At 33.0% G+C, this 14,617-nt stretch overlaps 1 protein-coding gene across 1 annotated transcript in view; it reads right to left on the bottom strand.

Moving 5' to 3' along the window:
* Positions 1-14,452, bottom strand: part of LOC115879183 — a 33,175-nt gene extending 18,723 nt beyond the window's left edge. Inside the window, 6 exon segments of the mRNA XM_030895875.1 lie at positions 5,191-5,412; positions 7,870-8,076; positions 10,903-11,081; positions 13,829-13,975; positions 14,034-14,157; positions 14,214-14,452. Coding sequence (XP_030751735.1) covers positions 5,191-5,412; positions 7,870-8,076; positions 10,903-11,081; positions 13,829-13,975; positions 14,034-14,157; positions 14,214-14,225 — 891 coding nt within the window. The 5' untranslated portion in view covers positions 14,226-14,452.
* Between the last annotated feature and the right edge of the window lie 165 nt (positions 14,453-14,617).

Genomic DNA, 14,617 nt, shown 5'->3' with positions numbered 1-14,617 from the left:
TAGTAGGTATATGGCATAAATTATGATTGACTGACGTATTCAATTGTTTTCGATCACAGCCGATTTGATCGGAAATGATTATAACTTTTGATTTTGAAATGACACCCTGGGTATTTTTTTATTTTGTTCGATAGAAAATGACACTCTGAATAGAATGGCATATCATATGTCAACTTTTGACATTTTCGCGTAAAAAATCGATTAAATTTCAATCTAGAGTGCCATGGCTGTGTTAAAAACACTAATTTTTAATCAAGGAACCTTGGAAAAATAGATTTTATCGTCTCATGTTTTTAGTGTTTTATCCTGACCGGTTAAAAGATGTCCATATCGTATTTTTAATCATATCTCAATTTTTTCAAATGGGATGAGGGTGGCTCAATAGCATATTTGGAAAAATATTTTTTTTACGAATAATTGGTACCACACACTTGGTATTTTGTGCCAAATTGTCGTTATGAACCACATGTTACAATTTCAAATAAACCATATGCTAAAATGTCAAAGTTGACAAATGTTACGTCATTCAATTGAAAATGTTATTTTCCATCCAATAAAAAAAAATAGCGAGGGTGCCATTTAAAAATCAAAAGTTGTAGTCATTTCCGGTGAAGCAGGAAGTGGCCGAAAACAATTGAATACGTCAATCAATTCTAATTTCTGTCATGTATTAACATATCAAATCTCGATTTTTTATCTGAAAAAATAAAAAAGTTATAGGTTTGAGCCACTTTTGAGACGCACCCGGTACACGAGACAAAATTAGTAATGAAAATATCAGGAGACAAATAAGAGGCAATGGGCTAGACATGTTTCCAGACTGGATAAAGACAGACGAGCGCATAGAATAACAGTGTGAAGACCAAGACAAACTAAAAGAAGGACGTCCAGAAAAACGTTGCATAGACGACATTAGGGAAGTGGCAGATAAACGGTGGTTAAATACAGCACGAAATGAAGAAGAATGGAATGGAAGAGAAGATGAGAACAGAAGACGAAATGGATGGTTGTGGGTAAAATACAAATTAATTCAATCCCGATAAAAATCAGCGGACACAATATTAAACAAGTACCACATTTTAGATATTTAGGAAGCTGGCTAAATAGTAAAAATACATGTGACGAAGACGTAAAAGCAAGAATTGAAATGGCACGTAGGACATTCAAAAAATGGAATACCACGCTCACTAATAGAAACCTGTCACTGCAAACCCGATTGCGAACACTACGTTGTTACATATGGTCCACTCTTCTTTACGGATGCGAGATATGGACGCTAAAAGTCGAGAATATAAATAGAATAGAAGCCTTTGAAATGTGGTGCTACCGGAGAATCCTTAAGATTTCTTGGACCGAACATACAAGCAACGATAGGAAGTTCTTGGACAGCTGAACAAAGACCGGGGAACTGTTAACCACCATTAAGGCCAGAAAAGTTAGCTACTTCGGACACATAATGCGTGGCACCAAATATTATATTCCTCCTTTGATTATTCAAGGAAAAGTCGAAGGTAGAAGATGGGTAGGTCGAAAGAAACTGTCATGGCTCAGAAATATACTAGGCCAGTGCAAATAATTTTGAATTTGCAAAAATTTTTAGAAAGCTGCGACCATTGAAAATAGTTAGCCTTAGTAACCCTTATTAACATACTAAAAGTCCCCATTTGTCCGATGTGTGCGTCATCAAAAAAAAATCGGCCGCCATCTTGAATTTTGGTACTTTTTGGGAAAAAATGTAAATAACTCGAAAACAGTGCGTTATAGCGAAAAACTTCAAGAGGTAAAAATTAAAGAGAATAAAAAACTCTATCAGAATCAATAATCCTAACGCAGTGACGTACAATTTTTTTTTGAAAATCGAGCAATTTTTAAAAGGAATCACCGAAATGCAAATTACTATTTTTTTAAGCTTATTAACAAATAACATGGATATTTAGCATCAATTGAACTAAAATACAGTCCTTGTGACATTTTCAAGAAATATTTATTGGTGGTTTAATAATATTTCAAAATTAACAAAAATTGTCAAAGCTATCCTTTACTAAATACATGTGTACTAATAATATGCGACAGCAGCCTCCACCTTGTTCCGGTCGGGGCTATTTGCACTTAAACCAAGGTCTTTTTGTTACCATTTTGTAAACAACTTGTTTTTAAAAATACAGTGACAGTTTGAAAACTTAGGCTACAGGTTGGAAGAAAAAAATAAAATGTAATAAACTACTTGCGAATGTCTTTTTGGCATAAATATCATCTACGATCTTAACCTAAGATCTTAACACTTTTTCATTATGATAAATACATTATAAACATACCCCTACAAATCGAATAACAATAATTCAAATTATGACCATTTTAATAAAAATGTGTTACCAACTTGTAATCTAACTTTTCAAACTGTCATCTCTAGAAAAAAAAATGAAATTTACAATTTTATTCGATTTGTTCTTCATCGACCGATATTTGTTTGTTCTCGCAAGAAATACCATTACAGTTACCACACAAGCATGAACATGGCATATTGGATTTTAAACATGTACCATTGCGATTAAAAAAATAGTACAACAAAATATGATTTAATCTGCTGGTCTATATTCTTGTGTCAGTGTCACGTAATTTTTAAAAAATGCCTTTAACTTCAGAGCAAAAATCGATTATATTTACGTGATTAAGGGATGGGGTTCCCATAAGGGACATTGCAGATGATTAGGGATAAACAAAAAAACAGTGTTGTTGGCTAAATCCAAAAAAAAATCAATATAATTCAAATATCCTTTTAGACCAGGAGTTCCATCTGGGACTACTAATTCTTGTACTACTTTTTTTATCGCAATGGTACATAGTTTATTACATCCAGATTTGCAATTACAGTAAATCATTTTCAGTACAAATTCTGGTGCCACTGCGTTTGACATTGTTTTTGGAACTAAGGTATCCGTTTTTTTTACTCCATCCACATTCTGTTGCCTCTTCTCCGTTATTTAGCCAATACTGCATTTATAAATAGGTCTTATAATAATGATTTTCAGCTGCGTTAGTTGTTGGAGGTAAAGTAGCTAAATCAAATTTTTTACTATAAGTACCTGACCTTATATTTAAAATACCTCAACTGATCTAAATCTTTTGCTAGCCTATGTCGACTATATAATGAAAATAAGAATGTATTTCCAGCTTCGACTAGATTGTATTTCAGTTGAATTGATGCTAAATATCCATGTTATTTGTTAATAAGCTTAAAAAATGAGTAATTTGCATTTCGGTGATTCCTTTTAAAAATTGCTCGATTTTCAAATTTTTTTTCAATTTTTTGTACGTCATTGCGTTAGGATAATAAACTATGTTTTATTGATTCTAATAGAGTTTTTTATTCTTTTTAATTTTTACCTCTTGAAGTTTAATAAGTTATTAAGGCTAACTATTTTCAATGGTCGGAGCTTTCTAAAAATTTTTGCAATTTCAACATGGTGATTGTCATAACTGCACTGGGGTATACGGAACTGGACCGGTCTGGGGGTGGAGAGGCTGTTTCATGCAGTAGAAGATAGGGAACTCTTCCACGAAATAGTCATGGAGATCGCCAACGCCTGAAGACAGGCACGGCACCGCAAGAAGACAAGAGGAAGAAATGGAAGAACAGCACAAAACATGAAGACATGGAAAGGAAAAGGAAAAACCTATAAACAGGAGTGGATGAATGCGAGTTGAAGAAGAAGAAGAAGCTATATTTTGTGATATAATTAAATAATCTCTCCAAAAAATCATATATGGGTTTTTCGCCACTGCAAGAAAATCTACAAAATAAAATAGTTATTTTATGTAAACACTTCTGCGTTAATCCCAAACGGAAACTGCTTGTCAGAAGGTTTAAAAATATACAAATTTGCCTAACGAACAAAAAAAATGCTTAACGTTTCGGAAAGTTTATCTCTTTCCGTCGTCGGAAGCAAAAAAATATACAAAGAATAAAGAAAAAAAACTATTTAAAATATTTAAATTCAACTATTCGAGAACACTTAAGTTTTTTAAAACAGATACGTCTACAAAAAACCGTTGACGTTCTGTTAAAATGACATTATATCAAGTTAAACTTCAAAATTAACAATTACCACAGTACGTCTGCTGGATCTGTGTCTATGAAAGGAATGCGGACAAAAAACATTTAAATAAACAGTAATATATTTTATACGTCGACTTGACGAGTACGTCACCGCAAATCGCTCCGCCCACTAATTTTATTGGCTACTTGCAAATTTGTCGAATTTTTATTGATGGGACGCGTCGTTTCATTTTTTACGAGAAACATCGAGAGAATATCGTTTCCCCTCTCACGGATACCCCGTAGCTACAGAACGGACAGACGTACTGTACCTGATATCAATTAATTACTTAATAAGGTAAAACCAAAAAGCCCAAACTTTCTGTATGATTATTTTTAATTTTTACGGATGTAATGTTTATTTATGTTATGTTCTTTAAAATCAAAAAAGCGATTGCCATACATTACCAACATTTACAGATGCATGAGCAATACATTTATTTTTATTAGATTGTATTAAAAAAGCCTCTTTTATTTTTCTTTTAGAGGCTATCGCTTCTTTCATTATAATTTTGGCGTTATTAAAATTTATTCTCTGCCCTGTGTCCCATTAATGCTAACAAATCTTAGATTTGTGAAAATCTCCCTTTCTTAAATAATCTTTATGTTCTTTAATTCGAACATTTAAAGGTCTAGATGTTTCACCAATGTAAAATTTATCGCATTCACGTGGTATTTGGTATATTACATTTTTTGTTTGTTGTTCTGTATTCATTGGTTTAGTAAGTGATAAAATGGATCTAAGTGTATTTTGTGTTTTGAAAGATGTTCGAATGTATATTGTTTTCCTATCCTTGAATTGTAAGTTGAATATATTGTGTATTGTTATCATTGTGTCTGTGATTTGGGGTTTGTATTTCCTTTAATGTTTTGTCAATAAAATATGGTGGATAGTCGTTTTTTATTAATGTATTAAAAATAACTATTTTATTTTGTAGATTTTCTTGCAGTGCAGTGGCGAAATACCCATAAAGGATTTTTTTAGAGAGATGAATCCGCCACATAGGTATAGACATTTTTTATAATTAAATGGTATTGCTTTAAATTAAATGGTTTGATTATATTGTTATCTCTCTGACGAGTGATTTTCCTACCCTAAAGAAAACGTGGACTCTCAGTCTGTTCCTTAGAACGTGCTCCTGAATCATGGACAGCGTGGTCAAAATGTGTTCCATTTTTTTCGGATCTTCCAGGGCCGGGTGAAAAATGTTCTGTTTGCCGAACAATCGTGCCGCGCTTATCTTCCCTATTTCCGGCCTGGGCAGTTTGGGCAGTTCGGCGTTTATGATTCTTCCGGGAAACACAGCCATGAAATCCTAGAATAAGTAAGTTTATAGTAAATATAGTAATAGCAAATATTAGAGCAGTGTTTACAAGATCAAATTCGATTATCAAAATATAAGTCATTTATCATTTACGGCATAGAAAGCCTTGTCTAGTAAATAAGATTTCAATGCTTTGCAAAATGAAGAAAATGATGTTATGGATTTGATTTCAAATGGCAGGTGATTGTGCATTTTTTTCGAGTTGTATAATATTGAACTTTTAACTAACTCTGAGCGTGGGGTAAGTAGATAAAGATCTTGCTCCGCGTTCCTGAGTGGATAAGTGTGAGATGGCCTTTCTTGAGAAGCTGATAGCATGCTTACGTATTAGGCAAACGGATTCAAATATAAATAAGGAAGGAAGAGTTAATATTTTTAATTTTTTAAAAAAGTCCTGGCAATGAGTTCTGCTGTTTAGTCCCAGTGAATATCGAACAGCTCTCTTCTGGAGCTTGAAAATGCGGTCAAATTGAGGTGCGGTCAATTTGAGGTGCGACTCAAAAAGTGCATAATAAACTGTTCTAGCCACTGACAAGTTAAGCTCCTTAGAAACAGATCTTAATGCAAAACAGGCAGAGCTTAATTTTTCCGACAAAGCGTGAATATGCATGTCCCATTTTTGGAGAATTATTGTCTTTTGATAAAATAAATCGATATAATGTAATTTAAGTAATTTTTGATGACTTAAGTCTATATTTTATTATTTAAATCATGATGATCTGCGAGTTAAGTCAGCAAAATGACTTAAATTAAAATAATTACCGTCAAGTCAAGACAGTCAAAATTCAGTACCTATTTTTTAATGTTAATATAATTTGTCTTGTATAGTATTACCGATTGCCGATTTTTTTATTAACTACAGGGTGGTCTGAACTGTATTCCGGAAACTTCCGCAGCATATTCTGCAGATAAAAATAAAAGTAAAAAAGTTCCTATAAATGTATGTCCTAAAATGCTAAGTTTCGGAGATACAGGGTGTAGAAATTTAATTTTTATTTCCATTTTTCCAAATAATTTCTGAAGTATCGTCAATATCTGAATGAAAATTGATGTCTGGAAGTTTTTTGATATGAGAAATTTAATTTTGCTGCCAATATGACTGCTATTTGTAGAGGGCCCCACCTACATGCGTTTTAACTGCTTTGAAGAGTAATAACTTTTCGTCCGTACCTGTATAAAACTACTGATGTCTCTTGGTAAAAATCGCTACGAACAACCGTTCTCAAGATATTTAGAATGGACATTATTGACAAAAAATAATCACGTTGAGTAGATAGTTATTTGACTGAAATAATAAATTTGGGAAATTTTTTATTTTTTTAAATTGATCATACATTTTTCTGCGAAAAAATGATGATAAAACATTTTTTGTTGAAGTTGTGGCACAAAAACATTTCAAATTTATGATTTCAGTCTTATAATTATTTAGTCAGCATGTTTAATTTATGTCATTGATGACAGGTATTGATAATTTCGATTCCAAATATCTCGAAAACCATTACTCGTAGCGATTTTTACCAAGAGACATTTTTTACGTGAAAAACGTCGTAAATGTATATTTTTTTACTCGGTAGTTTTATACAGGTACGGACAAAAAGTTATTACTCTTCAAACCAGTTAAAAAATATGTAGATGGCACCCTCTATCAAAATCAAATTTCTCATGTCAAAAAAATCCCAGACACCAATTTTCATCGAAATATTGACGTTACTTCATAAATTATTCGGAAAAAATCGAAATAAAAGTGAAACTTCTACACCCTGTATCTCCGAAACTAAGCATTTTAGGACATTTATAGAAACTTATTTTTATATCTGCAGAATATGCTGCCGAAGTTTCCGGAATACAGTTCGGACCACCCTATATATTAACTACTATGTTTCAAAGACAACAGACTGACTACGCAAGCGTAACACGCAGTGGCAGATACAGAGGGGGGCCCGTGGGGTCCGGCCCCCCCCCCTAAAATCTGTAAATTGTGTTAAATATTAGGCTTTTGGATTAAAAATGGCGCCCTAAAAGGCATATTTTGCATTATCTTTTATTTGTCCCCCCCCCCTAAAATAAATGTCTGTATCCGCCCCTGGTAACATGACAAATGATCAAAACCAGTTCCTAAAACGAACTTCTTACTAGTGATTTTGAGTGTATTTTTTTATCGGCTGCCTTGTGTTGCCGCCTAACAATTTAAAAAGAAATGCTGCTATTAAAAATTTATCATAAAAACCTGACTTTAAGTCTTTTCTAAAAAGACTTAAATCATTCAGACTTAATTCTTTTTCTTTTTCGGAATAAAGATTTAAACCACAAATCATTTTGAAAATTACTGAAAATTTAAGTCTTATAGAAAAATGACTTTTTTAATTACTTAAGACTTAAGTTTTCTCCGAGCTTAACAGCTCTGGAAGGTATTAATCGATTTTAAAACCATAATTAATGTTTTTATACCCCACTTAAGTCCATAATGCCGTGTTTATCCAGATATTCGATGACCTGATCTATGGCATGGATGAAGGCTACATAGTTTAATGTGTAGCTGTCCTTCAAGTATTTCTTCACCAAAATGTTGAAGTCGTCAGGTGATATCAGTATGTTCAGATAAGCTAGAATTCTGGCGAAATGCGCTATCGTTATCGTACCGTTATTTTTGGATACCTAAAAAAATAAATATTAATCAATGCTCTGCTCTGTATCTTTTTAGTAAAGTCAGTTAGCTTTTTCGTTTTCCTGTTATTACCGATTCTGAACCGTCCTAGAACTCTGCAGCGCATGCGCAAATTAAATAATGTCTTCATATTTCCTTCTGCGCATACGCATCACAGTTCTAGGACGGTTCAGAATCGGTAATAACAGGAAAATGAAAAAAGCTAATGGCGCATAGTTTTTTTTTAGAAAAATATTCTAGTGTTGACCCATATGCACGTCCCTAGTGAATCTGTCGACACTTTTTTAGCTTTAAAATACAGGGTGGCCCATCGAAAACGTTCCGCAAGGCATAACGGTCAGGGTAATTTTTTTTCAGAAAATTCAAAAAACGTCAATTTTCTTTGTGAGGGGGACAACTTTTGACAACCCAAAACGTCAATTTTCTTTGTGAGGGGGACAACCCAAAAATGATTGCAAAATCTTCAACCCTTTAAGCGGGGGTGTCATCCCCCAACTTTTTTCAAATGGGAAGGGGGGTCAAGTGGTACCGCAATGAAAAGGGCTTTTTATTCTCTATACTTTCCCGCTTCGTTTTTGAAAATCGGTCGAGTCATTGAGAAAATATGAAGGATTGAAATTTGAAAAGTTTATTATCATTTATCAGAGTAAATGATAAGGATAAATTCCTTCGACCAATTTTCTGTTTTTTCTTATTATTTCTAGATGTTTACGCATTTTTTCACTTGTCACAAGGTTGAACGATCAGGTGCGGCAGTTGCTAGATAGCTGTTCTGTGACTGCGGTACCACTTGACCCCCCTTCCCATTTGAAAAAAGTTGGGGGATGACACCCCCGCTTAGAGGGTTGAAGATTTTGCAATCATTTTTGGGGCAAAAGTTGTCCCCCTCACAAACAAAATTGACGTGTTTATGGATTTTTTGAAAAAAAAATATCCTGGCCGTTATGCCTTGCGGAACGTTTTCGATGGGCCACCCTGTATATCGCTCTTATTAGTAACTTTTACCCTCAAAATTTCATTCGAATCGCTAAAAGCATTTAAAAGAAAATCATAATAAATAAAAAATACCAGGACTTTAACCCACTTTAGCTGGGACACAAAGCAGAATCGGACCTATCCCCTATTTTGAAATAAAAAATAAATCTACTTTTTACGAGAGAAATCTCCCCACGAGAGATGGCACAAATTTTTTTGAAACACCCTGTATAGTTGCCTTCTATTCAGGGTGTCCAAAAATGTACGGTGAAATTTCAGTAGGTGATTCCTTATTAAAAAATATGAAAAAAAGTATCTATAAACATGGGTCCTGAAATGCAGAATTTTAAAAATACGCAGGAAGTTAAAACTTAAAAAAAAGGTTTTTTTAAAATACCTACTGTTATATTTTACTCTATATGACATTATATATTTCATGTAGAATTGAAACATCTATGAATATAGAGGGTGTTTACTATTTAAAGTAAGCTAATTGACAGTCATTTCTGGATAAAGCGGAAACAGGAAGTGTCAGAATGTGGAAAATATTTAAAAAATAAACTACAGTTGGTAGTGGAGTGCCCAGAGACTTTTACCTCGGAATTTAATTACTGTGAATGTAGTAAGGTGAAACCTTCTGTATTGTGTTTTATAGATAAAATACTAAAATGTTTACCCATTTTTTTTCGTTGCTTTTAATTTTTTATTTTAGTAATTTTAGTAAATTTCCTTCTTAATATTTTGATTTTTTTAAATTCTTTTTCTAAGTAAATTTATTGAAATAAATAAATCTAATGCATAAGCTATACCTATTCTGCTTAATTTCTAATCATTGGAATTTTGATTGAAATCGAATTATACAGGGTGGCGCGTCATATACGACGCGATTTTTGCAAGGAGAACAAAAGTTTGTATTGAGGTGAAATTTTGTGAGCTTATGCAACTCAATTTAAAGCATTTTCTAAAATTATGTAGAGTTCTACAGGGTGTCCCGAAAAAAAGTTACACATCAAAGTTATGTTTTGTAATGGAACTCCCTATATATTAATTGATTTTTGGATTCTAGTAAAAAAATAAAGGTTTGTTTCCCTGATACAGAGCTTTTCCGGAATACGGAGCAATCTAGTATGGATGCATTTGTATATGCGTGTTTATTTAAATACTAAAGTGAAAACAACGAATTTAAATGGGTAAACTTTATAATATATCTTATTAACAATACAATGCAAATAGTTTTATAAAAATTCGTTCACAGTAAATGAATTCAGAGATGATTTGTATCCCATAAGGGCTTAAAGCACTCCACTATAGAGTTAATCATAATTTGAAACAATCAAATTTGTATCTAAATTCGATAGGAGTATCTATTTGAGCCGAAAACTAAATACTCCAAACCAGTGAGTACCTAGACCAGCATCTTTAAGGCAGAAATTTGCGCTATCGAAAGATGCGTACAACTTATCTTAAATAGGAACTATCGATAAACGGAGGCATGAAAATGCAATAAATCTAAAAACTGCGTGATTTTCTAACCAATCCAAGTCTTTAAATTCAACCAATAAAATTAATATCGTATAATCGGACATCGGATGCATGAAAATCAAGTTTTAGACACTCGAAAAAGTTTCTCAGAACGAAAAAATCAAAGATTTTCCTTGATTTCAGTAAGGACAATCTTCGGATTGTCACGGAGTTGTCACAAGACACTGATGTCTCCTCAATGGACGCCTCAGAAGATTGAAGCTATTATAAGAAACAACGGCGAATGCAGGTTCTGTGGGGAAAATGGGGAAACACCAGAACACCTCATCACTGTGTGTGTACGAAAAAAATAAGATTACCAATTCGTAGTCCTGAAAGTATGGTCTCAAGATCATTTTTTTCATATTGACCAGGGACGCAATCTTCGTAATAAGTAAGCATAGTCTTCTCTCTTCCGATATGCTCAGCCTGTTTGTGTGTAGTGGGTCATTCCATTCTAAGCCAGTGGTAATATCACTATTTTCAGAAAAATTTGGAACTAAAAATATTTTTAAAATTTAAATGGGTAGTCACCATTAGTAATATATCAAAATTCACATTCGCATAACTTATGCCAATCAACGTTCGAGAAAATATACAGGGTGGCCCATCGAGAACGTTCCGCAAGGCATAACGGCCAGGGTATTCGTTTTTTCAAAAAATCCAAAAACACGTCAATTTTGTTTGTGAGGGGGGCAACTTTTGCCCTAAAAATGATTGCAAAATCTTCAACCCTGTGAGCGGGGGTGTCATCCCCCAACTTTTTTTAAATGGGAAGGGGGGTCAAGTGACGCCGCAATGAAAAGAGATTTCTATTCTCTTTATTTCCCCGCCTCGTTTTTGAAAATCGGTCGAGTTATTGAGAAAATATGAAGGATTGAAATTTGAAAAATTTATTTAAACATTTATCAGAGTAAATAATAAGGATAAATTCCTTCGACCAATTTGAGTTTTTTTCTTATTATTTCTAGATGTTTACGCATTTTTTCACTTTCCACAAGGTTGAACGATTAGGTGCGGTAGTTGCTAGATAGCTGTTCTGTGACTTGTGCGTTGAACTTCTTCTCAATATCGTTAAACTGACCCACAATAGAATTTCTGAAAATACCAGCCCACACGTTCAATTTCTGAGGGTTTTGTGTGTACACCTCGTGAAAAACCCTGGGGTTGTCCTCAGCCCAGTACCGACAGTTGTACCGATTAACTACATCGTTCAAAAAGAAAGTACACTCATCCGAAAAACACACATTAAATAAGAAATTATTATCATTCGCCACTCGCTCACTCATAGTTTCACAAAATTGCAAGCGACGATCAAAATTGTCTTCGTTGAGTTCTTGTACCAACTGAACTTTGTGTGGAACTTGTGTTTTTTTAATATCCTTTGGACAATAGTACGATTCACGCCGGTCTCATTGGCTAATTTTCTTGTACTCAGCGTACTATCCATGGCAACTTGGCCCAATACAAATACCTCCATAGCTTCATTTCCTACAGGATTTTTCCTCTGCCTCTTTTTATTCATAACGGAACCAGTTTCGCGAAATTTTGCTACTAACTCGCAAACAATTTTGCCATAAAAGTGTTTGTCTGGATGGCGTTCATTGAATATCTGCGCAACCCGATTGCCACATCCATATTTTTAAAATAAAGTTCGATTATTTCCACTTCTTCTGCAAGTGAGTACACCATAATAATTGTTAAAAAGTTTAACAATATTGAGAAGAACTTCAACGCATAAGTCACAGAACAGCTATCTAGCAACTACCTACCCCTCACAAACAAAATTGACGTGTTTTTCAATTTTCTGAAAAAAAAAATTACCCTGTCCGTTATGCCTTGCTTAACCTTTTTGGATGGGCCACCCTGTATAGAAGTTAAGTATAATATAATATGATCGAAAAAAAAACTGCGTCAATGATGGCTATGAAATAAAGATCGCTGTCATTTTATATGTAAAACATGTGTAAAACTGTACGGGAAATGTCATCGATCGTCATTTCCAAGCCAACTGGACGCCGTTTTTATTCGATCCTACGGTACTATCATACTACTTGTACTATACTTGTAGTAACGGTACTAACCAACCTAAATATTAAACAAAGAATAAAGAATAATATGAATTTCTTAACAAAGTCTTTAAGCTTGTAACTTAACAACAGTCCTTGATTATTAGACACCCTTGATTGGGGACAAGGGTCTTACTTTGAGACAAGGGTCTTACAAAAAATATCGATTACTGTAATTACATTAATTGTGATCAGTCTTATATTCACTTTAATATTTAGTATTGGTTTGGTTTTATAAATAACTAACTTTTCTTTAAAAATTACCAAACGAAAAGTATGTAATTATGTAATGTTTTACACATAATCAAACAAAAATGTATTCTTCTTGTAATTGTAATTTTTAACAGTCTTTACATAAATTTTCTTTTTTTTTAAATAAATATAATCATCTTTTTAAAAATATTAATAAATAAAACAATGATTAAGATATTCCTCTGTTGAACAACTTTTGACATAAAATATACATACAATCGAAAAAAACGGCGTCAAAGACGGCTGGGGAATGACAATCGATGATAATTTTGGTGAGGTCAAGCCCTAGACGTCATTACTTCGCCCGTACTCTTCTTTTATACTTTAACGGCGTCTACTGCCAGTTGGTCTTAAGAAGGTTCGAATATGTTTTTATACTGAGTAAAACTGATTTTTAAATGGCGTAGTTTAAGTTTAACCTGGTTTAACTTTCGAGAAGAAATAATATTGTATGTCTGGAAACGTTCTATCCTTGTTTAATCCTTCTATAATTAATGTTAATTTTGACAAGATTTATGTCAATCTTTGGTAAATGACGTCTAGACGTTGTACTCGTCAAAATTGTTATCGTTATTCCCTAGCCGTCTTTGACGCCTTTTTTTCGATCACAGGGTATTATTTAACGTATATTATCGTTTATTTTAATCAATCTAACTCATTCTTTTCTTAAATATTATTTAACCATCAAGTGTGCCACATAATATAGATAACATTTTTAAAATTATCGATACTTATTATATCGATATATTTCTACTACCCTACTTCAGGAATTCGTGTATAATAAGTTGCATAAAAATACAAGTAGTGAAAAAGTGCTTTATCCAAGCCGGAGATACAAGCTTTATCGTTCATTCTATTTTAAATTTTAAGTATACTACTTAATTGAAAAAATTATTCTTGAGAATAAATCACTTTTAATACGTACCACTGTCATTTATTACATCACACAATTGTGTGTAGTAAATTCGCCCATCTGGAACTCTGAAATAATCGGCTAACTCTGCGACTTCTTGTTCGGATAATCCGATAGTTCCTCCAAGCTGTCCATGAACCACCGATATAAATTGAGATTCTAAAATGTTTTTAATTATTAAAAATACTTAAGTAAATTCTTTGTCTTCTGATTTTACCAGAAATCAAGCAATTTCCATTGGGATCTAACGGTTTGAAATATTCGGAGAGGTTTATTCCCATACGGAAAATAGCAGCTCGAATCTTGTTGCATGTTCTCCAGACATCGCCCAATTTAATTTGCTTAAAATATGATTTTTAAATCAATACATTTACACTTAAATATGACTCCCACTTACTTTACAATGCATTTTAAATTATTCTGAAAACTATGCTCAAAAAAAATATTAATACCATTAATTTTAGTAGAAAACACATATTATGTGTCAGACTGACATAATGTTCCAATAATGACAATAGTTAATTGCATGAATTAATTTTTAATTAAAACATTTTTAATCGGTTTGAGGTACAAAATAAAAGGTAAATTTTAAGAGCTATGATTAGTTTGCGACGCCCATTTAAATGCGACGCCAAATATAAAGCGGAAATGATAAGATTGTCATTAAATCCAATAATTTGCATGTTGCCAAATCTTACAAAAAAGCACTAAATAGTTCTCTATAAAATTAATTGTATTTTATTTTTGTGCCAAGTTATGATTATGATTAGCTATTTTGTTTGAATCGTCTCTGATATTTTT

This window comes from Sitophilus oryzae, unplaced genomic scaffold (genome assembly GCF_002938485.1).
Source record: "Sitophilus oryzae breed Bouriz unplaced genomic scaffold, Soryzae_2.0 scaffold_1576_pilon_pilon, whole genome shotgun sequence".
Lineage (NCBI taxonomy): Eukaryota > Metazoa > Arthropoda > Insecta > Coleoptera > Curculionidae > Sitophilus > Sitophilus oryzae.
The sequence above is the reverse complement of the archived record's forward strand: the minus strand, read 5'-3'. Positions and strand labels throughout refer to the sequence as shown.